The following is a 27,716-nucleotide window of genomic DNA, read 5'->3' on the forward strand; positions in this document are numbered from 1 at the left end:
TTATATTCAAGGCTCTTTAGGAGAATGAGACCCATCATTGTTACTGGTATTTGGCATATTGGGTACGCCACGGGCAGTTTGCCAGACTCTGCCATGTGGGCAGGCTACATTCGGTAACCTGCCAGTTTGTCCAAAGTAGGAATGAGATAATAAGATGTCATAATAAGATGTCTCCTGCCCCCATTTCTCTTTAGTGCTCTAAAAGTAATTTTTGAGAATATTATGTGAAAAATTAAGAGAAAAACATAAGGAATTTACCTCCCCAAAAATCACTGTAATGATTTGCAGTTGGTAGGTCTTGAGAAACAAGGAGTTCCAGTTCTTTGGATGCCAATGAAGATAAATTTCTTAGTAATATTCCCTTATCTACCACTTAGCTTTAGGTTCAACTTCTTGAGTATGAGCGAAAATTTTGAAGAATTGAGACCAGAGAGAGAGAGAGAGAGAGAGAGAAAGAGAGAGAGCACTCAAAGGACTGAGCATATGCTTTGCATGCAGGAAACCTGGGTTCAATCCCCAACCCCACATGGTCCCCTAAGCACTGTGGGAGTCACTCCTGAGCACTGTCAGCTGGGCCCACCCCCCAAAAAAATTATGAATGATTTAGTAATGACCAAACACTGGGTCTGGAGTGATAGCACAGTGGATAGCACAGCATAAGACAAGCGTGTTTACCTTGCATGTGGCTGACCTGAGTTCGATTCCCAGCATCCCAAATGGCCTCCCTGAGCACTGCCAGAAGTAATTCTTGAGTGCATGAGCCAGGAGTAGCCCCTGTGCATTCCTGGGTGTGACCAAAAAAGCAAAAAATTTAAAAAATTTTTTAATTATTTTAAAAAGTAATGGCTAGACACTTATGCTAGTTCATGTGGATCATCCACAGCTGGCTAAAGCAATCCTTATCCAAAGAACCACTGTCTCATGAAGAAGACACATAATAAAAAATTTTAATTCTAGTAGAATCGGTGTTCTAATAGCACCCTTGCTAAAGGATAGTCAAAGTACATTTGTCACTGAAACATTTTGCCATTGAGTTGGAGACTTTTTGTGGCAAGCCGTGACCTTGGAGGGAAGCAGAATGATGAGCAGAAATCTGATAGTCAGAAGGTAGGAAAAGACCTCAGAGAACCTGAACACAACAGTGTCTGGCTGATCACCTCGAGGGTGATGAACAGTCTGCTGATGGGAGAGCACAGGAGGGAGAAGATGAGCAGGATGCTTTCTATGTGGGGTTGGATATACTTGTATTCTTGGGTGGTGCTCCCCAGCAGTGCTCAGAGGCTTTGGGTGGGGGTGAGGCACGACCAGAGGTACTCGACTCAGCAGTGTGGGTTTGGTGCTCAGTGCCAAGTGCTTTTCAGGCCCACGAATTTTCTAGAGCTAGGAGTCATTGGTGGTTCCTGTGGGTGTTTGGACTCAGGCTTTCTGAACTGTGCAGTCTCTCTTTAAAGTGGAATGCATGGGGCAGATGGCATTGGGAAGTCTGAAGCTGTGAGATAGATAGATAGATAGATAGATAGATAGATAGATAGATAGATAGATAGAGATCTGTCTGTCTATCTATCTACATAGAAATATTATGCAGCCACAAGAAAAGATGGAATCTGGTAGTTTACTGCACATGGAACTGGAGGGCACTGTGTTAGGCGAAGTGAGAGGGAGAAGGACAAATGCCAGTTGCTGTCCCTCATCAGTGGTACAGAGAGAGACCAAACTAGGGAGTAGACAGTATTAAATGATAGCAAACCCTGGACCCTGGATTGCGTCATTGAGATCACCAAGCAAGGGGAGGAAATGAGTTGGAAAACATAAGAGGTGAACTGGGAGTGACTCAGAGATATCGGCGGAGGGCCTGGGCACTTTGGTGGTGGTCAGCTGTGGTGACTGGGTATTGAAACCATAAACTTAAACATGTGACCTAGCCTGGAATAGTTAAACGTAATTAAAGAAAATCAATGATATAAAGTCCATATAAAATTGAAAAAAAAATTTTTAAGAAAGACAAACTTGCTGAGGCGTGACTCCAGGGTGACAGTAGTGGACATCGGGGAGGCAGAGCTGGCAGAGGGCACGGGCTCTCAGGGCATGCAGATGGAAGAGTGGGACCCTTCAGAGATGGTGATGGTGATGGTGATGATAAGTCACTGGGTTGATTTTCTTAAAGAGACTCCTGATTTATTTGCCACGTATAATAATCATAGCCAAAGTCCTTTCCTAGATACAAATCTCAAGTTTGATAGATTTCTTTTTATTTACTTATTTTTTGGATTTTTGGGTCTCACCTGACGATGCACAGAGGTTACACCTGGCTCTGCACTCAGGAATCACTCTTGGCGATGCTTGGGGGACCATATGGGATGCTGGGGATCAAACCCAGGTCGACTGCGTGCAAGTCAGACGCCCTACCCATTGTACTATTGCTCCAGCCCCAAGTTTGATAGATTTCTTTTAAAAATAATTTTTCCCATCTAAGCATCGCGGTTGTTTATAATACAGCTGTGATAGGCTTTTGAGCATCCAACAACTACCCCACCACGAGATTGTCATCACAGGATTGACTTACAGATTGTTTCATTTAGTGAGTGTTGAAGGAACAGATCTGAAGTGACAAAAATGAAATTAGTTTTGCTCAAGGTTCTGGTGCTTATTAGAACAACTCTGTGGAGAAAGAGGATTGGCCTCAATTCTAGAGTCTGCTGAAAACTTCACCTGCAGATGGTAAAAGGAATTAAGGCTGGAGGTGTATGTTCAGAGGAGTGACAATAACAAGAGCATTGAAACTATAGGCATTGCTGAAATTCTAGCAAAATGGAACAGGGACCTGGGGGCAGTGATACTGTCTCGGAAGAATCCCTACATTTATGAAACAGGCAGAGGAAGAAACGGTAGAGTAAGGTGGGGATGGTGTCTCCACGAGCTGATCTGACGCACACAGAGGATTGGGGTTTTCTGTCGGTTAAGCTGGGATGCAGAGTGTGGCAGGCTTCATCTGTCCCGTCAGCGGCAGACGTTTCTATGACAAACTCCAGTTGCACAGAGCTACCCACATTTTAGCTTGCTAAAGCCCGAATATCAAATCCTCTTATAGATGCACATTACACACACTTATATTGTGTATATATTTATTAGAAAGCTAAAGGTAGGCAAAGGAAAGCCGTTCCCAGGAGCTCTGCGGTTTCAGGCACTGTATCCTTACATGATGTTAACCATTTTTCCTGAATTTAGATACCAAAGTGGACCCTTCATTGAAGGACGTCGAAGAGACCATGGTGGAGACAATTGGCCTTTGCCAGAGAAATTCCCATAATTTGAACCAGCAGCAACGAGAGGTAGGAGGACGCCTCCCTTCCCAGGTCTGCTCTGGCCTGAAACCAGGAACTGGTTCTCTTCCCTCTTGCTGCCCTCTCCGCCGATGGAGTGTAATTCCCCTGCATTTTAATCACTGTTTAGTGCTCCCAGGAGTGTGTCTCCTGGAGGTATTCTGCGGCTCGCCTGTCCTCTTTGTTCTCACCAACAACTCCGTATCCCCAGGCCTGGCTGTGCGGCAGCTCGTAGGTGTGTGAGTGCTGAACGGCCTCCTTCCCTTGGACCAAGGTTTGCTCTGTGTGCTTTGTGCCACAATGCTGTGAGCGTGCCATCCTGTATCAGCTCCGTTCTGCCCTCTGGAGTGAGCTGAGAGGACCGGAGGGGTCCCCCATCCGAGGGTCCCGCCAGGGCTGGGTAGAGTCCAGGAAGGCCAGGCTCAGATGGTGGCCAGCTTTAGCTGCACATTAGTGTCACGGGGAAGCGGTGACAAATCCCAGACCAAATGAAGTCGCATCTCCGGGGCTGGGAGCCAGGCCTCAGTATGTCTTGATGCTCCCCACACTGGCGGGCTGAGCAGCCGAGGTGGGAAGCCCTGCGAGAGCAACCCCAGGGGGCACAACGTTAAGGCCTGGTGTGGGGGCGATGTCCCTCCAGTAGCACAGAAACAGAGCGAGGTGTGACCAGAAGACCCGAGGTTGCCCTGTAAACAGTAGCCAGAAGACACGAGGTTGCCCTGTGGTCCCTACCTGGGCCCTGAGTCGGTGCCTGGCCTGTCAGGGGGCTTGTCCCGCCTGGCCACCTCCTGCCACCTTCCAGTTCCAAAGTTGGCAGCAGGGTAGATTTTTCAGACACATTTTGGAGTAACCCATGAGCAGAGCTGTTGTGTCTCTCCGCCCAAAACCAGATATTGTGTGGACAGCACTCTGAATGGGTGCTCTCACAGAACAGCACCCTGTGTGAGATCTCTACCTCTGTTCTTCCTCCTTCTCCTGCATCCTAGGGGACATACAACACATGGGCCTGTATCATGACATTTGGGGTTTTGAAAACAAGTTTTTGTTTTCGCTTGGGGGCCACACCCGGTGGTGCTCAGGGCCTCTTCTTGGCCTTGGTTTTAGGGATCACTCCCAGTTGGGGGCTAGGTGATCATATGTAGTGCCAGGATCAAACCAAGGTTGGCTGTGTGCAAGGCAAATGCCCTACCCACTGTCCTGTCTCTCAAGGCCCGGGGTTTTGATGCTTCTCTCTTTCTGTCTCCCAGATGATGCTCACAGGGACTGGGGCATTGCCTGGCTGGTCAGTAGAACGCTGAGTCCAAGGAAGGCCCTACCAGGCAAAGGAGTGATGCTTGGGGGCCTCCCAGCCAATGCTGTCAGGCTGGGTGGTGCCAAGGATTGAACCTGGGCTGGCTTGAGCCCCTGTTGGATCTTCCTGGCCCCTGTCAGGACCTTTCGTCACCAAAAATTTTCAACACCCTTTAGAACAAAAATTGTGTGTAACAAATACATTTACGTAATAGGTCTGACTTTTTCCCTCGTTTAGGAAAGAAATCTTGTGTGTAGAATGCTTCATGCTTCTCATTTTTAAAATTCTGCAATCCAGAAAGTTACAGAAAGTTTAAATAAAAATCATCCCATATTCTTCCTGTCACCCAGAAAATCATCCTTATAATTTTATGACCTTCACTCTAGACATTTTTCATCTGCCTGGGTTGACATGACTTTTAGAAAAAACGGATCCAATATTACAAGGTTTTAAAAGTGAACAGTCAGGGTGGAATAGTAGAGTGAACTGAGCACATACTCTGCATACAGGAGCTCGAGGTGTGTCCTTGTCTGGGACCTCATGGCATTGACCCCAACACTACTGGATGCAACCATTGAGCACTAAGCCAGAAGTCCACCTTTGAGTACCACTGCCTGTGACCCAAAACAACAACAACAAAATACTGGGAAAAAAAAAAACATTTTGGGAGAAACCAGGGATGTATCTCAGTGGTTGAATCATATACATACAAGATTCTACATATAAAGCTCAATGTATAAAGCTCAGTGGGTGAAGCTTCATACACACAAGACTCTACGCAAACATTTTTTTAAAAAAATTAAAAAGCAAAGAAAGAAAAATATGCCATTTAATCTCATTTAGGAAATCTATGTAAAACTGAAGAATTTCCAAATTTTAAGTAAGTAGTTCTTCTTATAAGTCTCACAAAAAACAGTACATCTGCATAATGCAGTTACATTTTGGTAGTTACATTTTATAGTTACATTTTGGGTTTTCTAGTATCTGTGGTTCCAAGCCAGTAGGAAATTTGCATCATCTCATACCTGCACCAGCCTCTCTTCTCCCATCCTCTTCATTTTAACTTGTTAAGCTATTTTGCCTTGTTATGGTTAATAACACATTTTTTGGCTGTGTCCATAATTCCTAGAGTTATTTAATCATCTATAAAATGGGTTTTCACCTTTCCTTTTACCATGATTTTGCCATCACTAAGTTTTTAACTTTAGCTTTTCATTATGTCAAAGGACATGGTTATATTTTCATAAATACAAAAGGATAGAATCCATAAAGCTACATTTATACATATTTAATACTCAGCCATTTTCATTTTTCATTTCTTCTATCTCCTCTGTAATATCTGTTTAATACTTTTCTGTCTTCTCGTGAAAAATTTAAGGGAATGCCAATTATGTTTTATAAATAGAGCTATTTAAGCTCACATAAGCTAAAGTATGTCGAGATTCATATATATTAACACAAGAATTAGGTATAAAATCTGTACCTCACGAACTCTAGGGATTGAACTAAGAGTTTAAATATAATCAGAGAACAAGAACAAAGCTTCCTTTGATGTGCCAAAAGGACATTTTGTTCCATCACTTTTTGTGTCAGAAAAAGCATCTCAGTTGGAATTCGTCTTAGTAAAGATATTCAATGTTGGAGTTCTTATCCTTTGAAAATTTCACTTCCCAGAGATTATTATTACACCCTTTCCTGTCTGCCTAAGAAGAAAAATATTTGAGGGAAGGCTTGTGAGGGGATACTGGAAATCTAACCCAGGGCTTCACAAATGCAAACCTAGTGCAGTGCTAAGTCTATCTGTAAGAGGTTTTCTTGCATGGAGAGATGGTGTAGGGGTTAAGGCACTGACCTTACCTGCAGCTGATCCCAGTTCGACCCCTCTACACATAAGGCCCCCTGAGCACTGCCAGGAGTGATCCCTGAGCACAGAGCCAGGAGTAAACCCAGAGCACAGCCAGATGTATTCCAAAATGAAAATAAAATGAGAGATTTGTCTTTGACATAGAAACTCCCTCTTCCCCCTCTCCGCCCCCCCTCCCCCATCTCTGTCTCTCTCTGTCTCTGTCTCTCGCTCTCCCCTGCTTCGAAATGTTTCATAAGCAGAACAAAAATATTTGGGTTTGAATTTTATGTAACTGCTGTATTTTTTTTTATGAAAGTGCTAGTCTGGTTTTACATAAATTGGGGAAATTTGAGTGGTTGTTTGCCATGTTTCTCTTTGCTTTGTTATTTGTTCTGTTTTGGAGACAGAACAAAAACTGTGGCCACTGACCCTAAGCTACCTTGAAAATTTGAAGCATCCCCAAGGCTGATAGCAAACTGTCTATAATAGCTCCTTGCAGAAGTTTTCCTCTTTCATAAGAAGATGGAATATTAAGGAGCATGCCCTTCAAGTGGAACTTAAGGAACTTATCTGTCCTCCCCTGAGTGGCACTGCCACCAGTTTTACCTTTGTAGAACTATGGGTACTGTGCTTCCATGTCCCATGATTTCCTGTGACAAAGAAAATGACTTTGTTATATATATACTTTGTTCTCTGAGAAGAAAGTTCTGAGTTACATAACATGACAAAAGAACTCAGGTTTCGTTGTTTAACTCCTGGAATAACACAGTCGTTATGGTGGGGAGGATTATTTTCTAAATTTGGGGGGCAGAGGTTTGAGCCACACCCCATGGGAAAAAGGTTGGGGGGTGTGGCTACTCCCAGTTCAGTGCTTGGGAGCTGCTCTCAACAGTGGGTGCTTGGTGGCTCAACTTGGTGAATCAGACAGGGGTCAGCTGTATACAAGGCAAGAACCTTCACCCTCTCCTTTCTCTCTAGCCCTGTGGGCTATTTTAGCTGTGAGTTTTTATAGAAATAGAAAAATATTTGAGAGAAGGATTGTGAGGGAATGCTGGAAATTATTATCTGAGTCAACATTTTAGGAGCCAGTATTCAAATGTAAGAGAGTTAAATATCTTGCCATAGGAATATTTAATGTTCTTAAGTACTGATTAAAAAAAAAAAGAAAGTTGGGGGCCAAAGTGATAGTACAGTGGGTGCAGTCCTTGCCTTACATGCCGCTGACCCAGGTTTGATCCCCTGCACTCCATATGTTCCTCTGAGCCCTGCCAGATGTGATCGCTGAATCCAGAGCTAGGAGGAAGCCCTGAGCACTATCAGATATGGCCCAAAGAGGTAAAAAAAAAAAAATAAAAATTCTGGGCCAGGATGTTGGCTCTGTGGTAAAGGGCATGTGTTTGATCTCTGGCACCATCAACACCAAGTAAATAAGTAAACAAACAATTCAATAACGTAGGAGTCGCCAGCATATGGCATAGTTACAACCAGTATCTTTGGGACCCCAAGGAACGCATGCAACATCAGCAGCATGAAGACCTGGCCTTTGGGGACAGGGAAGGCTTCCTTTCAGAGCGCTTTAGCGAGCTCGAGCTGTCCCCGCTGTGAAAGGTGCTCGACCCTTCGCTGTCTCCTGAACAGACCCCCAGGTCTCCGGGTTGAACCATGTGTGATGACGGGTACAGAACGTCCTCTGTTCTTTATTAACCATTCTTGAATCTCTTGAGTCATCCTTTCCTCCTAGCTTCTGTATTTTTGCAAGATCTCTCAGAATAGTGGTTTAAAGACTTAGTAACTCATACCCAGCAAGAGAAAATGGGTGACATCTTAAAATGCGTTCCTTTGGTGCTGGAGAGATAGTCCAAGCAGGTAAGGTGCTTGCCTTGCACACAGCCAACCCGGGTTCTATCCCTGGCATCCCATGTGGTCCCCTGAGCACCACTAGGAGTGATTCCTGAGTGCAAAGCCAGGAGAAACCCCCGAGTGGGTTACTCCAGGTGTGGCCCCTCCCCCCAAAAAAATCCCCGAAAAATGTGTTCCTTTGATTTTTAATGATAAAGATTTTTCCTAACACTTCGAATTAGCAAAGGACATTTCAGATGCCCAATTTACCAGAGGTTTGATCTCAGACAACTTACTTCTCTACCTTTGTTTTCTTAGCGCAAGTGAATACATTCACGTGAATCTAATGCACACTCTGTAAGGTTTTTGATGAGCTTGAAGAAGGAGAAAATGTAGGTAAAGCACTTACTGCAATGACCATCATAATAGGAATGAAACGATAGCTCAATTTATCCCCTGACATGGCTGGCAGTGTTCCCTAAAAGACTGTCAGCTCCTACCCTCTTGGTCTGCGATAAAATACAAAATATCATTTAATAGTGGGAGAAATACTTTGAATGATCATTGTCCATGTTTCTTGCTGGGCATCGCTGAAGAGAAAGGGGTGTGGGGAGAGGCTGTTGGGGGCTCTCCTCTTCTGCAGAGCCTCGGCCTACTCATGCTTCACGAGGGATGCACTTCTGCCTGAGCGGGGAAGAACCCATGCAGGCGCTCTGCCTGGGCTCTTGGCCCCGCCTTCCCCAGACACAGGTGCAAATCAGAGATCTGGAGCAGCATCCTCCAGCCGCTACACCTCCAGCCCGGCCCACAGACCAGCAGTTCTGACTGCTGCGGTAGACCCAGGGTTCTCAGCCTTTCTACCCCTGACAGCCAGCAGCGGCCCGTGGACTGGTCGCGAAGGATGGCAACTCTGCACATATTGACCTTCAGTTTCCTTGTTTTCCCGAGGCCACCTCCCGGAGAGAGCCGTGTTGGCTGTGGCCCCTGTTGCGTTTTGTTTTAGTTATTGCCTTCTCTTCTGACACCAGGGGTGTTTCTTTTTTTCTTTTCTTCTTTTCTAATTTTTGGAAACAAACACATGTGAGAAGGAAACTCCCACCTGCGAGGCAGTGTGCTGGTGTTAGTGAAATGAACATGTTTTCTTCCCCGGCATTCTAGGCACTCTGGTTCCCGCTGTTGGAGGCGATGATGGCCCCGCAGAAGCTGTCCAGTTCGGCTGCACCTCATCCACACTCTGAAGGTAAGCACGTCAGAGTCCACCGAGGCGCTTGGCATTTTATCTGCGGACGCCTACTATAGTGAGACCTTTCCCCAGGGTCAGACTCTTTCTCACTCTTTCTCTTAATGAGATCATTTTGTGGTGTGTGTCTCATTTTTCAGGTTTAATTCCTGTTATGGCACCACTTACATTATTTGTCTTGAATAATAGTAAGCTTTGTGACTTGATCAATTAACTTTAAAACATTAACCTGGTAGGGCCCAGACAGATAGTACAGAGGGTAGGGCACTGGCCTTGAACACAGTTTTGATCCCCAGTATCCTCAACCTCAGTTTGATCCCCAGTATCCTATATGGTCCCCTGAGCACCGCCAGGAGCAATTCCTGAGTGCAGAGCCAGGAGCAATCCCAGAGTGTCTCCAGGTATGGCCCCAAAACAAACAAAAGGGCATCAACCTAGAGCCAGAGAGATCCTTCAACCACGCCTTGCATGCAGCTGAGCCTGGTTCAGTCCTCAGTACCTCTATGGTTCCCTGAGCCCTACCAGGAATGATCCCTAAACCCAAAGGCAGGAGTAAGCCCTGAGCACTGCAGGGTGTGTGGCCCCACAACCAAAATAAGTAATCAACCAGGCCTTGGTTAATTCAGTTTTCTCAGAACTTATATAAATCCATTTTCTAACTTGCAAAGCCATCAAAGCCTCCTATTTTAAACTAACTCAAATATTGACATTTTATTATAACAGCCCTGAAGTCTTTGACTATGCAAGTTCTAAACAGCATGGCAGCTTTTATTGCCCTGCCGTCAATCTTGCAGAGAATCTTACAGGTGAGTTCAGATGTGGGGGTGGTCGGGGGGAGTCAAGGCGGCGACTTCCATTTCGATCAGTTTTAATAATGTTTTCACTATGTGTAAATAATAGGAAATTGGGCTGTTATTAAACTGGATCTCAGGTGGAATGCATCTAGCCAACGGCTTTAGCCAGATATCACTTGAGCTCTGTTTGGCTTTTTCCTGGTACCCAGTGGGATGCCTGTGCCTGGCTTTCTGTCCCCTCCACTGAGGAGTGATGTCTGCAGTGGGCACCATTTCCTGGGATTCCAATGCACATGCTTCCTCTTGGTGTGCTAATTCCTGAGCTGGCTGTTATCTCCACGTGGTCATACTTTTTTTGATTAAAAAAAGAAAAAGGATTTCAAATTAAGTTAATACAGACATTCCTATTTTTTTCTTGATGTAGAATCTCATTAAGAATCCGAGTGTTTCTTGATCACTGATTTGATTTCATTTAGTTTTTCCAGTTCCTCCAGAAGTAATTTTGACTTAGACTTACCTGTATACTAGACTCTAGCACCTTTGTACTCAAGGCCTTGGTAGGCTGTTTTGTCTAACAAAAAAGCTCAAACCTTTCTAATTTCATCAGTGGGAATACTGAAAATGCACTAAGATGTATTTTTAGAAAAATCCATGAACATTTTGGGGATAAAAAGCAGAAATTATCCTTAGAATTTATTATTTGGTCTTCCTTTATATAATTTAGAGACTGAAAAGGGGGGGGGGGGGTTGGAGGAAACCATATGATACCATTGGTCCAGTCAAGGATGTACCTGTCATTCTCTCCATCTCTGCTTCCTCTCTGGCATTGAGCGCTCAGGCATCTGCTGATGCTTCCAGAATCTCTCATCCACATCTGTACCTTCACGCTCAAAAATACTTTCTCATCTGATCCTTATCACCCACTGAGTAATGATTTGATAGTGTCTGAATTACCTATATACAATTTTATTTTGGTTTTTTTGGTGTTGGGTCATACCTGGTGTTGCTCAGGGCTTACTCCTGGCTCTGCACTCGGGTTCAGTACTGGCAGGGCTCAGAGAACTATATGAGATACCAGGGATTGAACCCAGGTGGGATACATGCGAGGAAAGTACCCTACCCACTGCACTATCACTCTGGCCCTGTATACGGTTTTATATACAATATCAAGCAGGAATACTTAAATTTACCAAGTGAATTAAAAAAAAGTGAAATCCTAAAACCAAAGTGGCTTTCTCTCAGTGTGCTTTATATTAAGCTCTCAACACACATTATGATACATAAATTATGATAAGTAAAAAATCTGTAATTTTGGTGAGAAAAACATGATTTAAAAGATTTTTTCATATCAAAACTTTTATATTTCATGGCTTTTACTGTTTGAAAATCTTCACTTTGGGCTATACTGGAATTCCTTGTAATTATACTCATCATTTTCTACTTTCAGTGATTAAGTCCCACTGATTATGAGGGCATGACATTTTTAAAATTTTAGTTATTGTTGTTGCTGTTGTTGTTGTTGTTGTTGTTGTTATTTTGGCATGGGGGACTCCCAAGAGGTACCCAGAGGCCGAGGGACCCCACAGGTGATTCTCTGCCAGCTGGGCCAACAGTTCAATGTGAGGGCCCAAGAATACTTCAGGCCTAGTGGTGTTGGTGGTTACCTGAGTCTTGCCAATGGTGCTGGGGGCCTTTGGGGTTGTATCCAGAGAACTTTTAGGGACCATATAGTTCCAGGGATTAAACCTGATCAGCTGCATGTAAGGGATGCGCCTTAAACTATATACTGCCTGCTGATCCTGAGGTTCATTATATAATGGGGCCTCACCCAGCAGTGCTAAGCATTACTCCTGGCTCTGTGCTCAGGAATCACTCCTGGCAGTGCTCAGGGGACCATATGATATGTTGGGTTTTGAATCCAGGTCAGCTGCTTCCTATCCACTGTACTTTTGATCTGACCCCTAAGGCTTTTAATTTTTCAGGGTGCTTTCACAGATATTACTTCATTATATACTCACACTGATCCACTCTTCAGTGTTCTGTTGCTGGGGAAGGAAACTGGCAGATAGGAAGTTTACACCCCTGGTTGGTAACGACAGAACCCAGAGCAGCACCAAAGATGCCCACTTTCTCATTTTATGCCCTTCCTGATTTTATCATGCGAGTCTTTTCATTTATTTCAGTCTCTTAATGTTTTTGACCATCTCTTTATTAATTTTGTGGTAACCCTGCTTGGTCGCTTATTAGTTATGTAGATAAAAGGCACTGTTTTTGCTCTAACATGCCATAGCAAGAGAGGCAGGAAACATTTTGATGTAACTATTCACAGGCCTCTAAGTCAGTAAAAGCGGCACTTTAGGATTATCTGCTCAGAACCCATATTGGGGCCCTGCGGTCTCAGCAGGAGCCATTATGCAAGAACAGGACCCTGACAAGTCTCCTGGTCCCTCCACCCCACCCTGCCTTCCTCGTCTTGGATCAAAGAGACCACTTGGCTTCATCTTCATTGGTTCTAGGAAATCCTACAACTCAACTGGAAGGAGACAAATGCATCTCTCTTCAGATCTCCAGATCTCACTGCAGAGCCCAGGGGTTTGACAGTACTTGCTTTTCCATCCTAAGGCATCAAATAGTGACAGAACGTTTGTCTACAGAGTGGAGAAGACGGCAGGCAGCTGCAGAGAGAAGAGAAGATGTGATCCCAGGACCAGGGAGAGGTGCCATTGGGACACGGATAGGAGAGGAAGGACCATGGCAAGAACATCCTGATGACACTTGAGTCCCTAGTTAGAATTCTCAAGACTTAGCAGCTTCCCTCTGTTCGGATCCTTGGAATACCCCAATCACTTTATTATCTTTTTAGAATAAATTAAAATGAACCGAGTTTTTGAAAATATATATACCCAGAGGGGAGTGCCAATAAAAGTATGTGTCAGAAACAGACTGGGGAATTTAGAAAGATTTCCTGGAGGAGGAGATGGCTGAGTTGAATCTGTAAGAGCTTAAAGGAACCAGGGAGATAGAAAAAAGGAGATAGAACTGTTTAAGCAAAGAGAAGTATATATACATACAAAGTATTTGAGGTAAAGCTTGGTACATTTGAGGCATTGCAAACATTTGTGCTTGGAACATAAAACAAGACTACAGGCGTCACAAGTGAAATTTGAGAAACAGGCAGGAATTGAGTCTTTAATTGCTTTGTAAATCATGGCAAGGACTTTTGGATTGCATTTTAAAATCAATCAGTTCTCATTAAAAGATTTTAAACAGAAATGATGGGATAAAGTTCTTTTTCAAGCTTACTTGAACTATGGTCTAGTACAGGATAAACTGGAAGGGGACAAGATTGGAGGCGAAGAAAGTAATAGGAACCCAAAGTTATAGAGTTAGAATGGACAAGAGAATATGGACTTGGGGGTTGAATGACGTACTTGACAGACTCCAATCAATTTTTCATGACTGTTTAGATGTAGGAGAACACGAAATAACCCAGACAGTTCTTTAATTTCAGGTGGCCAACATTGAGCAGTGTGGGGTGGGGGGAGGAAAGAGAGGACTGAGGTTTGTGGAAAGAGTGAAGAATGGAAGAAGGAGACGTAAACTTGAAAGTCATCAGCGTAGATGTGGTAGTTAAGTTTTTTTGTTTTTTTGTTTGTTTGTTTATTTGTTTTGCTTTTTGGGTCATCACACCCGGCGATGCTCAGAGGTTACTCCTGACTCTGCACTCAGGAATTACTCCTGGCGGTGCTCAGGGGACCATATGGGATGCTGGGGATCGAACCCGGGTTGGCCGAGTGCAAGGCAAATGCCCCACTTGCTGTATTATCGCTCCAGTCCTGATGTGGTAGTTAGGTTTTTTAAGCTAGATGAACTTTCAAAAGGAATTTCCTAGAACAGACTAAAGGCAGAGCTCTAGGAAGTCAAGTGTCAGGTGTGTTTACCTATCATATTTCCAGGTACAGCAGAGGGACCCTGACATGCAGGACTGCACTCTGCCACTATCACCCAGCCCAGAGTTATCTGCATAGAGTTGGCACTAAATAAACATTTTTCAGGCAAATAAGAGTCAAGAATGAAAAAATTCCATTTTGGGCCAAGATGGCACATCAGAAACAAGGTTTCTCTTTTTTTGAAATAATCCACAAATGGGGGCTGGAGTGATAGCACAGCAGGTAGGGCATTTGCCTTGCATGCGGCCGACCCAGGTTTGATTCCCAGCATCCCTATATGGTCCCCTGAGTACCACCAGGAGTAATTCCTGAGTGCAGAGCCAGGAGTAACCCCTGTGCATAGCCGAGTGTAACCCAAAAAGCAAAAAAAAAGAGAGAAAGAAAAAAGAAATAATCCACAAATGGAAAAATATGTCAAATGGTAGTTTTGTTTGCTTGGCTGGTTGGATATCAGGCAGTAAAGGGCAGTGACCCATCATAGGGAAATAGGTTAATCCCTCCATTTGTTAGTCTCGAGAAAGTTTTCAGAAAGTTTTCAGACTTGAAAGGGACTTCAAGCCCTTCCAGCAAACTCACTGATTTGCAATTAGGGCTTCCAGTCAGGAGAGACGAGAAGCCAGATGCAGACTGATACAAGAGGGAAAACACAGAGACGCAGTGCCTGGATCCCAATTAACTACCGGGACAGAGAGAAGGACGACTGGAAAGGGAGCCAAGGCAACAGTCGCACACGTCTTTGGCCAGTGAAACGCCTTCCTTCCCGTCAAGAAGTCAGGAAGGGCAGAATAGGCCTGAGTGCTCAGAGATACTCAGCGGTAGGAAACCTTAGCCCTGCACTAAGCATAGCTTCATGCTTTAAAAGCGAGATCTAAACACATAAACACCATTTGCAGGTAATTTGCTTCTCCAACAGAGCTAAAAATACCTTTAGAAATGCCGACATACTCAGGCTTTTTTGACACTGTAAAGTTTAGTGGATGTTATTCCGTCAAAACAGAAGATAAGCAAAAATGTTGGAAAATAAAACCCTAATGTCTACGATGATAATAGACACTAGAATTAGTAATTAAGGACAACAATGTGGAAGAAGAAACTAGTGAATTTGATGGCATACCAACTTTCAACATGAAAAGTGAGTCAGGGGGCTGGAGAGATAGTACAGCGGATAGGGCATTTGCTTGCTCACGGCCAACCAGGGTTCAATCCCTGGCATCCCATATGGTCCCCAAGCACTGCCAAGAGTAATTCCTGAGTTCAGAACCAGGAGTAATACCCCTGAGCATCGCTGGGTGTGGCCCAAAAAGCATTAAAAAAAAAGTGAGTCAGAAAAAAAATTGAACCTAGGCTGGGGACAATGCTCAGGATTCTAGGGCACATTCCTTTCATGAGCAAGGGCCCAAGTTTGATCCATCAACCAGAGTATCAATGAGTTGTGGAACAAAGTTGAACAATCCAAAAATAATGTGTACTTGGAATCCTAAAAAAAAGGGAAGTCAAAGGAGAAAACAAAAATATTTGAAGAAATATCGACTGAAAACATTTGAGTCCTGAAAATTGTTAACACACAAATCAGTAACCCTAAACTCAAAACAACATGAAGAAAGCTACAAGGCATCATTAGTGGTTCAAATCGCTGATTAACAGAAAAGCTTAAAGGCAATAAGAGACAAAGAGACACAGAGGAACAGTAACGAGAGTTTCTGCCAACTCTCTGAACTCTCTCGACCCTGTTGACATCTTCCTCTCAGTTTCACTAGCAGGAACACGGCTCCCAGGTGGGTGTGGCCATTTCCCAAGAGAGGCCACACTCTGGGCTGAGCTTGGGATTGAGCCATTGTGGTAGGTGTCCAGTGGTCTCTGCTGTTTTCACTGCGCCTCTATGATGCGCTATGCCACTGAGCATTTTTTTTAATGCGCTCAGTTTGCCATCTGTCTACTTTCATTGGTAATGGGACAGCTCAGATCTTTTGCCCACTTATTAATTGGGCTGTTGTTTCCTTAATTGTTGAATTGTAAGAGTCCTTAAACTTTTACAAGTCTTATAGGACACATTTCCATGCACATCCTTTGGCGGATATGTGCTTTGCAGATATCCTTCGCCAGCCTGTGGCTTGTCATTTTGTTCTCTCTGGAGTGTCTTTCAAGAGCCAATGTTTCTCATTTCAGCAGGGTTCAGGTTCTCCGTTCTGTTCTTTCAACTTTGCTCAGGTATTCTATCTAAATGCTTATTTGCTCTAAACCCAAAAGTCTTGGTGGTGGTTGTTATTATTATTTTTTCTTTTTTCTCTCCATGTTATCTTGCAGAAGTCTAATAATTCTGTGTTTCACACTTAGGCCTATGTTCCATTTGGGTTTGTTATTATCATCATCATCATTATTATTATCATCATCATCTTATTCAATCACAGAGAGATACACAGTTACAAAGTTGTTGATGATTGGGTTTCAGTCATACAATGTTCCAACACCCATTTCTTCACCCGTGTACATTTCCCACGACCACCAGTGTTCCCAGTTTCCCTCTCACCCCACTTGCCTCTATGACAGCCACATTTTCTCTCTCTCTCTCTTTCTCTCCCTCTCTCTCTCTCTCTGTGATAGATGAAAGGTCAGTGTCTAGATTCTTTTCTCTTTCTATGTATGCCTCAGCAACGTTCATTGAAAAGACTGTCTCCTTTGTATCATTTTTGCTCAATTGATTATGTATGGGGCATTTCCTCTGGACTCCATTTTTTATTATTGATCAGATTTTTTTCTATTCTTTTGCCAGTATTTTTGTTTTTATTTATTTATTTATTTTGGCCATACTAACAGTGCTCAGGGGTCACTTCTGGTGCTAAGGGGACGCTATGGGATGCCAGGGATTGAACCCAGCGCAGCCTCGTGCAGGCAAGCACCTACCTGTACTTCATCCCCTTCTTTAGCCAGTTTTATTGTAAGTCATAAAGTATCAGTGTTTGTCCTCTGTCTTTGTCCTTTTTCAATTGTGTTGGGTATTTCAAACATTTCATCTTTCAATATAAAGTTTAGAATCCGTTTGTCTTTGACTACAAAGTAACTCCAGCATTTCTGCTGATAACTGTTTAGTTTTTATATCAGGATAATGCTAATCTAATTGAATGATTTAGGAAGTATTTCCTCTGCTTATATTTTGTGAAACAGACTGGAATATTGATAGAGTTTCTTCTTTAAATATTTTAAGAATGTACTAGACCTGGTTGGGGCATTCTATTTTAGATGGCTGTTACTTACTGAATCCATTTTTTTGTTTTTTTCTTTTTTTCAGGAAATAAGGTCTACCTACGTTACCTGTTTCTCCTTGTATACTTTTTGGTAGATTGTCTCTTTCAAAAAAATCGATCCATTTCATCTAAGTTTTAAATACTCCAACGAGAAGGGTCTAAAAAAATTATAGATGTTTTTGACTTTTGTTTTAATTTTTCCCTCATGAGCCTCAGTGTTTAAGACACTATGTTCTCCTGGAACTTAATTTTTCCTGAAATGGTCTCAAATATTCTCAAATGGGTTTTCTCTCCTTTGTCACCCCACCTTCAACCCAGCTTATTGTACCTGTAACTGTAAACTTTCTCTAACTCTTCCCCCTTATACCCCTGAGACTGAATTCTGTGAAAGCAGAGACCACGTCTGTCTTGGTCACTGATTATATTTCTAGCATGTAGCAGGTTCCTGGGTCTTCGTAAATACTCACTAAATGTTAGTGGACCCACTCACCTTGTGTCTTTGTGTAGTTCTCAGAGGTTTGCAAAGCTTCTGTGTTTGTTCCTTTGGTCTCTGTGCTCATTAAGCTGAGGAAGTAGCAGTTCCTGTCGTGTTCCTAGTGAGGAAAGTGCCAGTCAGATGAAATGACTTGCCTTCTTTCACTCAGTCAAGTGGGAGCAGTAGAAACGTTGACCTTAGTCTTCTGGCCACACCTCGTAGGCCTTTCCCCTTTTCTTTTCCACCTAACTCCAGCCGGGGAGTTTATCAGGTCCTCTGGTGGTCAGTGGGGAGTAGCACAACGCACAAATGCTCATAACAGAACATCTCTTTCCAAAACAGATGTTCTGCGAGAAGTTCTGAAAGATCTTCTCGACCCGTAAGGGTCAATTCAAACCAATGCCCAGAAATTGCATGTAAAGACATCTTTCTCGAGCATCATAAGCTCGCATTTTTTCAGGGACCGCACTCCTGTGATCCACCTTCTTCTTGTCTCCACTGCTCATTCTTTGTGATCTTCATTCGGTGGCAAGAGTCATCCTGAGACACTGTTGATGACTTTCTTGCTCAGGCAGTTAGAGCAAGCAGATGATTTATATGGAAAATCAGAGACAGAGGATGCATATCTGTGCAGTCATAAACTGCTGTGAGGACATTATTCATATTTTTTAAGTGATTCTTGATTGGCAAAAGAGTGTAATTTGAAAACAAACCTCACGCCAGCTGCAGTCAGCGCTGCAGGGGCCATCGGACCAAAACCGGTCATCACATTTTGTTTGCTAGCCTGCTTTTTAATAACCAAGTTTATGGGGAGTACCCAATTGTGCTCTTCTCTTATAGTTTACAAACACATTAAAGAGCAGCCTCGGCAGTTCCTCATTGCTGAAGAATCTAACTGGCATCTTTGGGAAATAATTGGAGAAGCCAGTGGATTGCAGGCATGCTGTGTGAGAACCCTTGAGCTCCCTTTCGTGTTCTATAATTTATATGTTGTCCCAGCATGAGGCAATTTTCATGATTTTTCCCCCTTAAATTATGCATATTAAAGTGAAGTGTACTGATATAAATATAGACGTGACCTATAAAGACTTCTTTGTTTTCCCCAGGATTTAACCTTTTAAGCACCTCTTCACTCCCCATACCGCTGTTGGCATAAACAAATGCCAGCGCCTTCCCAGGCTGACACTGCAGTGGTGTCTCGGATATGTTTATCATAGCGAATACCGGAGAACCTTTTAAAAACAAGGCATAAGCCCTGATGCTTTGAGGAAGACTGTCTGATTATTAAGAGCCGTACCCAACGCCTCTGTGAATAGAAGTTCAGAAGCCCTCACATGAACTGTTTTCATGCAGAGTTAAAAGGGAAAAAGAAATGTTCTGGCTGGTTTCTGGCCTGAGTCATTGCTCTGGTAAAGGATGAATCTGAGAGTCTGTCTTGCCTTTTGAAAATGTCTGCACGTGGGACAGATCTCTTCACCTCAGAGACATGTCCCTTGCCGAGAGATGTCACAGCTCTTCGTTAAGCTTTGGTGGCCTTTCAGATGGTAGAAGCATGTTCATCAGTACACAGATGCAGAGTTATTTTATCCCTTTAGTTACTTGTATGTAACCTCAGCATACCAGGCCAGCAACCCAATGACAGACACTCTGATGCTGCTCTCGCCCGGGACTGAAATCAAGTCTTGGTCATAAATTGCACCCGACCAGGTTCTCAGGCACCATCTCTAGAGCCCAGAGACGCAGACAAAGCAAGGCCAACATCCGATTTTCTTGCATTAGTCTCTTCTCTCTTTGCTGAACTCACTCTTACCACCCACGATTTTAATCATCCTCATATCCTGAGAAATAACCAGAACCATTACTCAAATATTCAGCCAGCATTACTTTATCGTCTAGTTTATTAGCTTCCATATCTATATGTGGGAGGCCAGCACTTAAGTGGAAGGAACCCTTCTTTCTAAAGCACCCGGATTCAATTCCCAGCTTTTCGGCTTAGTAGTTTTTGTAATCTTGACAAAGTCCGCTTCTCTGAACCCGAACTTCTTAATATATAAACGTTGTCAGAATAATTTAACAACGTAGTTTGTATAAAGTGCTTGGCTCTGCGCTTGGCATGTGCTCCCCACCTACTAAGTAGCTACTTTCATCATTACTCTGGACTTGGATTCTCCTGCTTGGCATGGAAGTCATTTGTATCCTTCATCAATTCCTGTTAAATAAAGTGATCGACTTGACATTCTCATTTATCAGCAACTTTTTAATTATAATTCTCCCCCAAGTCAAATGTGCAGTAAAAATAAGCACACAAGAGTACACTGGAGATTTTTTTTTAAAAAATGCAGAATGCAACTTTTGGTAAAGCACTTTGGCATTGTGTCTCAGTAATCAGAAAAATTCTACAATTGCCTTTTGTAAAATTCTCTAAGAAAGAAATAGTGATTCCAACCCAAACTGACAGCCACTCCCATTTAGCAGGGGTGAGGGATTTGGGCGAGGTGGGGGGCGGTGCTGGGGATGAGCAGCACAGGTCGTTAGAATGACACGTGGTGTCTCACATGGCTTGGTACCTGCAGCCATACCAACCTGGTTGATGAAATGAGAGACTGCCCATGATGCCATCAAGTAAAACAGATATAAATGTATCGTTAAATATGCAAATTTGGTATATTAAACAATGAAATGCATTGCTCGCTGACCCTTTCTCTCCTTCCCCCGAAACAAGGCTGGACAAATATACATCAGAATACTAACATGTGTTTGTTTCTGGGTGATTTGATTTCAGGTTTTTTTGTTTGTTTGTTTGTTTTTTGGTCTTTGTATACTTATGTTTTCCAAATTGTACCTAAGAAAGAAGTTACTTGTCACAGCTAAATAACCGTGGAGGGAAGATTGGTTCACTATCTGCTATTGACCCACAGTGAAAATACTCTGAAAAATAGTCTGAAAAGCTTAAAATTGCTCCTTGGATTCAGAAACCAGTTTATTGACCAAAGTCTTAGTTCCAGGACTGGAACGGTTTAATCTTATTTCCAAAATTGGCACAGTTTAGTTTGTTTGGGCCTGGAAATGTCTAAATGTGGTTGCAAGAGAAATTGTTGGACATGTTCTGGGCGTTCCTGAACATTTTGGTTTTACTTATTTAGTTTGTTTGTTTTTGACTACACCAGTGGTGATCAAGGGTTCCTTCTGAGTCTGCACTCAGGAATCACTCACCTAGAAGTAGTCAGGGAACCATATAGGATGCCAGGTTCAAACCCAAGTCAGCCACATGCAAGGCAAATGCCCCACCTACTGTACTATTGGTCCATTGCCCACATTTTGGTTTTAATGTAGCAGATAATTAAGAATTCAAAGAGAAAGATGGCATTAAATATGCTGAAAGAGAAGAAGCTGTTTGCAGAAACAAAATCTGAGTCAGTTTTATTTGACTTGCAAAGACTGTTAAACAAAGGACTTGGATCATTTAAACTACTTTTCCCTGGTGGGTAATGTAGCCCAACAGTTAAAGCACACACCTTGTTTGTTAGTTGGAAAAACAGGTAAATCACTTAATGGTCAGAAGGAAACTGATGGAGATTTATTCTTTTTTCTTAGTACTAGGGAGAGGGATTGTTGGAGGATATGCCATTTGGTGCTCAGGGGGCCCATGTAAGACCAGGATCAAACTGGGGCTGGCTACGTGCAGAGCAGACACCTTCACTCTGTCCTTTCTCTCCAACCCCCAGCACGCATTTTCAATAGAAAGCTCATGAAGGAATATGTTGTGGCTGTAGAAAGAAACTTGAGAATTTGAATTTTTCAGATGACATAGTTTCAAGGAATTTTAAAATATCGAAGTCAGGGGCAGGAGAGATAGTACAGTGTCCAGGGCCCTTCCCTTGCACATGGCTGACCTGAGTTCAATCTCCATTTGGTCCCCTGAGAGCCACTAGGAGTGATCCTGAGCTCAGAGCCAGGAGTAAGCCCTGAGCACCACCGGGTATGATCCTAAAAACAATAACAATAATAATAATAATAATAATAAATACCTACAGTTATAACAGAATTATAATGTTATTGGGTTTTATTTATTTTTTCTTAAATAGGATCCAGTTTATGGAAAAGGAAAACTTGGAGAAATCCAAGGACTTATTCTGGGAATGTTGGATACCTTTAACTATGAACAGGTAAGCTACCTGCTTTCTTTTGCTAACATAATGACAGGATGGAGAGTCTTGGGCACTTGGTGGTTGTGAGATGCAGTAACTGTACATCAAAACCATAAATGTTAATACTGTTGTAACCAGGTCACCTAAACTACATTAAATTTTGTAAATAAGGGGCTGGAGAGATGGTACAGCAGGTAGGGCTCTTTTCTTGCACACAGCTGACCTGAGTTTGATCCCTGGTACCACATATAGTCCCCTCTACCAGGAATGATTCCTGGGCATAAAGCCAGGAGTAAGCCTTGAGCACAGCTGGATGTAGGCTCCCCCCACCACACACACACACACACACACACACACACACACACACACACACACTATTTAGTGGAAGTTTGATAGTGTGCTTTTATTTTTATATTTCTCTTGACACTAATTAACACATTTCACACACATTCTAGAAGGTGGGACTATATTAAATTTGGATTCGTTTTATTTCTTTGACTAATTGGCAATGAGGCAAATATCTTTTTTTCCCCCAAAGGAAAATAGTGAGAAATTTTCTGGGAAAATAACAGTGCTAAAATGTAATCATGGAAAGAGAAAGGGTCAGCATGAGGGGAAAAAATTGCAAAATAAAATTAAAGGAGATAAAGTGGTGTGCACAAGACCCTATCAGCAGCAGTATTCTAAACCACTGTCCCTAGAAGGGAAGGGAAAGAAAGGAGAAATTGCCTGCCATAGAGGCATGCTTGGGGTCAGGGGAGAAACTGGGACCATTGATGGAGGGAAGTGGTTGCTGGTGAATGGATGGTGTTGCCTCATTGTACATCTGAAACTCAACCACAAATAACTTTATAACTTTGTCATTCACAGTGGTTCCATTTAAAAACTCAATGAAAAATTAAATAGATCCACCTTTGAGTGAGTCTGTTCTGAAGTGGCCCGTTGTCGCTGACAGCCAGGTCCCTAGTCTTCCCTGAACTCCAAATCGCCAGTAGCTTTCGTTCTTAGATGCTGATGTGGTCTCCGTGTTTATCGCAGTGAAACACGGGCAAGGAAGCAGATACCCCTGTAGGCACAGGCTCTGCATGGCAGAAGGGAGACTTGAGTGCAAGACACAGGAGTTTTTTGCTAACTTTGGAACTTGCCAAGAGCTGATGAGAAAGAATTACATCATTGGAACGAATAGCTCTGCGCCCCAATTAAAGAAGTAGGAGGGCATAGGGAGGAGAGTAGTGGTCGCCCCTGGGTTCCCACAAGGCAGTGGACACAGTCCAGCACGCTTGGAAGTCACCCATGTGCATGGTGGGAGTCAGCTACAGTGGGGAACGGTACTGTGTGGGTACAGAGAGCTTTAAAATGACATCATATGATAACTGTGGGGGGAGGGGGAATTGGGGAACCAGATGCAAATTAATTTAAAATCTCATATTCATATTCTGTGGCTTATAGTACTGCCAATATTGGTTTCTCATGTACATAATTCCGACAACACCCTTCACAGTGTACCCAGCTCCCTCTCCCAGGGACCCCAACACTCCTCCCTCTTAACTCCCCCACCCCAATTACACAGATTGTGTGAAAAGGTTCTAATGTGACTTCATGACATACGGCATGGCCTGGAGCCGATTCAAAGGACTCTAAGTGCTGACCAGGAAAAAGTGATCTTTGCCCAAGGGAAATGAAAAATGAGTCATGGTCATTAGCTTTTTCTCTAAAAGGTTGGCTGAAGTATTGCCTTGGCTACAATTTCCATGACAAAACCAAAAAAAAAAAAAAAACGGGATTTGGTTTTTTGTTACAACACTTTGAGCTATTCAGAGAGAAGTTATTATATAAATGTAGTAAATAGCTTTGAGTTTCACTAGTCATTCAAAAGTCATTAGTATTGAATTAAGCCAGAGAAAGGCAGAGTAAACATTTCTCCGTCCAGTCGCTAGTAATTATTTTGAGAGACTCCTAATGTGGGCACTTGTCATTATACATTAAACCTTACCATTTAAGGGCTGGAGGTGTCGCTTAGTAAAGTACAAACCTTGTATGCATCAGGCCTGGGTTCAGTCCCTGGTACCACCAAAAAATAAAAGAAGACTCCTTTAGTTTTTGTTTCATCAATTTTGTCAGTGTCTTTGTAGTGTATTCTGATTTCACTTGTTTATGATTGAAATCTAAGCAAGTGTTATTTCTCTTTATAAAACTTTTCTGGTTTATCATAGACCCTGTTGGAAACAACTACTAGCCTTCTAAACCAAGATCTCCACTGGTCACTGTGTAACCTCCGAGCTTCGGTCACCCGAGGACTGAACCCAAAGCAGGATTATTGCTCTATATGCTTGCAGCAGTACAAGAGACGCCAAGAAATGGCTGATGAAATCATTGTCTTTAGGTAAGGGGGAGGAAGGAAGCAGTCACATGCATAGCATGCGCGTGTGTATCTGTCTGTCTGTGTCTGTGTGGGTATGTCTTTGTGTGTCTGTAAGCACTTGCATGCCCACTCACGTTACCAGACAGGACTACACATCCTTACCTAGTCCAAGGCAGATGTTCTAGCAGACCCAAACAAGGCATCAGCCTGGCTCTCAGAGCTGACAGCCTGCAGGGAAATGGGGGTGGAAGGGTGTTGTTAGGGTGGTCAGGCAACAAATACAAAGTGATGAGCGCTCTGAAGAAAAAGGAAACACATGGTAATGGGATGGAAAGCTGAATGTTCAGGGCAAGGGTGCTATTTTAAGACACCATCTCAAGGAAAAGCATCTCAGAGTAAGTGACGTTTGAGCAGGATGAGAGTGGTAGGAGTGAAGGTTCGAAGTCTATTTTAAGGGTGAAGCTGTCTTGCTGATGTCTATCAGACATGGAGTGCAAGGAAACAACAAAGTCTTCGACTGGAGCAAGTGGCTGAACATGATGCCAGCTTCCAGGGAGCAGTTCCCAGGGCACCAGAGGGGTTAGGTTCAAGGTGGCCCTTACACAGGCACCAAGGGATGGTAGGTAGACAGTTACTCCAGTCAAAAACCAGAAGACTTGTCCTGAAAAAAGTAATTTAGGGATAAATCTACTTTTATATCGGTTTATAAAAGGATAGAATGATGTTTCACATCATGGAGCAAGAGAAGAAATCTAGTGCAAAAGTAGAGGTCTTCCTGCCTTTCTACAGAAAGAGGCAGTGACTGTGGGCACTGGATCCAGACTTTGGTAGTTCCGATCCTTGACTCGGCCACCTGCTTGCTGGGAAACCTGGGACAGATTAGTTCCTTCTCTACCTCTGAGTGTCCTTATCTGTAAATGGGGATAATAATGATATTGGCCTTGTAAGTTAAATGAAGGCAGTTAAATGAAGTAATTTACATAAGACACTAACACAGGAAGATTATTAGATTTGATGGTTGGAAAGGGAAGTAGTTTTCAATCACACCGAGCCTGTCCGTTCTTAAATATATATTGAGCATCTGTTGTATACCAGGAACTCTTTGGGAATAGGGTGAACGAATAAAGCAAAGCATCTGCTGTTGTGGAATTTGCGTTCTAGTGTCAGAGACAGGTAGACAAATACTAGATGACTTCCAATGTCAAGTAAGATGCAGTGTTTGGAAAGGGGATTTGGGGAGATGGGGGTGTGTGGGGCACACCTGGGGGTGCTCGGGGCTTAGTCCTAGCTCTGCTCAAGGAGCACACTTTATCGGGTTCAAGGGGCCATACAGGATGCCAGTGATCAGAATCTAGGTTGGTCACGTGCAAGACAAGTGCCCTACCCACTGTACTATCACTGCAGCCCTAGGAGGCAGATTATATTTTATAAAGAGCAGGCAGAGAAAGCCTCAGTATTAAAGTAACTTAGGAGTAGACTGTTTTATAAAGTAGTTAAATTGTAATTTCTTTCTTTGAATAAAGTTAATAGAATGGGAAGAGATTATTGGGAACCAACAAAATATAATGAGTAGGACGAGCAGTAGGGCAAATTTCCCTGTGGTCATGACCATTGAACAGAGACTGAAGGAAAGTGGCCATGCAGGAGCAGGAAGTGTGGCCAGGCAGAGGACCAGCCACTGCAGAGAGCAGGAGACTGGGATCATCTCGGCATACTTGAGATAGTGAGTATCACTGTTTTTAGGGATAGGCTCGTGTTGCCTAAGCAGAGGGAAGGGAACTGATAAGAGATGACGTCAGAGGAAGAGCAGACTCCAAACAGCGGAGGACATGGGTCCTCATGAGGACCTAAACTTGTTCTCTGAGCTGGGAAACCATTGTATACTTTTGAGGATGAGATTGACATGATCTGTCTTAAGAATCTCTTTGGGTGGAGATGGGGAGGGAATGTGGGAACGCTGGTGGAGGGGAGTTGACACTGGTAGTGGTTTTGGTGTTGAAATACTATCTGCCCATTGATACTTGGCTATCAATAACTTTGTAAATCACTTCTTAAATAAAAAAAAAAATTTTTTAATCTCTTTGAGTTGAGCTAGAGAGGGAGTCCCGGGGTCCAGGCGCTGGCCTCACCCCACAGCCAACTCAGTTCCATCCCTGGCTCCGCATATGTCCCCCAGGCATCACAGGGCTCACTTACGAGCACAGAGCCGTTCAGGAACAGCCCCTGAGTACTGCCAGGTGTGACCCCTCCCCCAAATCATTTTAACACCTGTGTTGAAATTGGACTGCAGATGGTCAGGGTGACGGTCGACTGGCCAGTTAAGCTGTTGTAGTCACACAGGTGAGAGAGGCCCATGGTGCCTGTCATGAGTAAGAGGGCAGGATTCTGGGTAGGTTCTGTGGGTCAAGTGGATGTGACATGTGAAAGCCAGTAGTCAAGGCTGACTCCAGAGGTGTGGGCCTTAGAAGCTAGAAGACTTAGGTTAGCTTAACAAAAGAGTAATCACGGGTTAAGATGGCCCAGGGTGAATGATGTGCAGTAGGGGAGGGATGGGGGGGGGGGAAGTCAAGACTTTGAGAACATGTGAAATTTGGAGTGTTGTCCTGATCTGAGTTCTCAAGACGGATGGGGTTTCAGAGAGAAGTCTGGACTAAGGGTACAGACTTGACTGTCAGCAGCATGCCGGTGGCTGCTGGACGGCAGTGGCACCAAAGGAGAAAAGGTAGAAGAGCAGAAGAAAAGCCAGGAGGAGAAAAGCAGTCTCTCATATCAAGAGAGAGCAGAAAGCAGCAGAGAGAAAGGGCTTCTGAGGCAGCGCGTCGCGTCTGGTGGGAAGGCGAGGCATCGGAAGGAAGGCTGGCTCGGGGTGTTCTTTCCCGTCATTTCTGGGAAACTCGCTCGTTAATTTAATGTAATCGATGGGGACTTGCCTCCAAGGGAGAAGAATTTGTAATGGCACTGGCATTTTGGTAGATGCTTAATCAAATCTCAGTGCCTGCCTCCCGTCTGATGAGGCAAACCAGGCATGTTGCTATCTAGCTACTTACATAATCCTGAGTTTCCCCAATTGACTTTCCAAACTGTCTAAAAATATTTCACAGTTTGGGAGCTGAACAGAAGTTCGGCTCATTTCCCCAGAGGTTTCTAGTTAGAGAACTAGAGCTCGGGTCCTCCTCACCACTGGCGCAGACAGGCCTGTGAGTCTGGAG

The 27,716-nt window shown here is 43.5% G+C and overlaps 1 protein-coding gene across 2 annotated transcripts in view; it reads left to right on the forward strand.

The window, feature by feature from the left end:
• VPS8 (VPS8 subunit of CORVET complex) overlaps positions 1 to 27,716 on the forward strand; it is a 257,750-nt gene that overhangs the window by 183,403 nt on the left and 46,631 nt on the right. For both annotated transcript variants that reach the window (XM_056121586.1, XM_056121585.1), the window contains exons 39-43: positions 3,226 to 3,329; positions 9,455 to 9,536; positions 10,260 to 10,342; positions 22,083 to 22,163; positions 24,359 to 24,528. In XM_056121586.1, the coding sequence (XP_055977561.1) occupies positions 3,226 to 3,329; positions 9,455 to 9,536; positions 10,260 to 10,342; positions 22,083 to 22,163; positions 24,359 to 24,528 (520 nt within the window). The remainder of the gene's footprint in view (positions 1 to 3,225; positions 3,330 to 9,454; positions 9,537 to 10,259; positions 10,343 to 22,082; positions 22,164 to 24,358; positions 24,529 to 27,716) is intronic.

Source organism: Sorex fumeus, unplaced genomic scaffold (assembly GCF_029834395.1).
Source record: "Sorex fumeus unplaced genomic scaffold, SorFum_2.1 ptg000044l, whole genome shotgun sequence".
In the NCBI taxonomy this organism is placed as follows: domain Eukaryota; kingdom Metazoa; phylum Chordata; class Mammalia; order Eulipotyphla; family Soricidae; genus Sorex; species Sorex fumeus.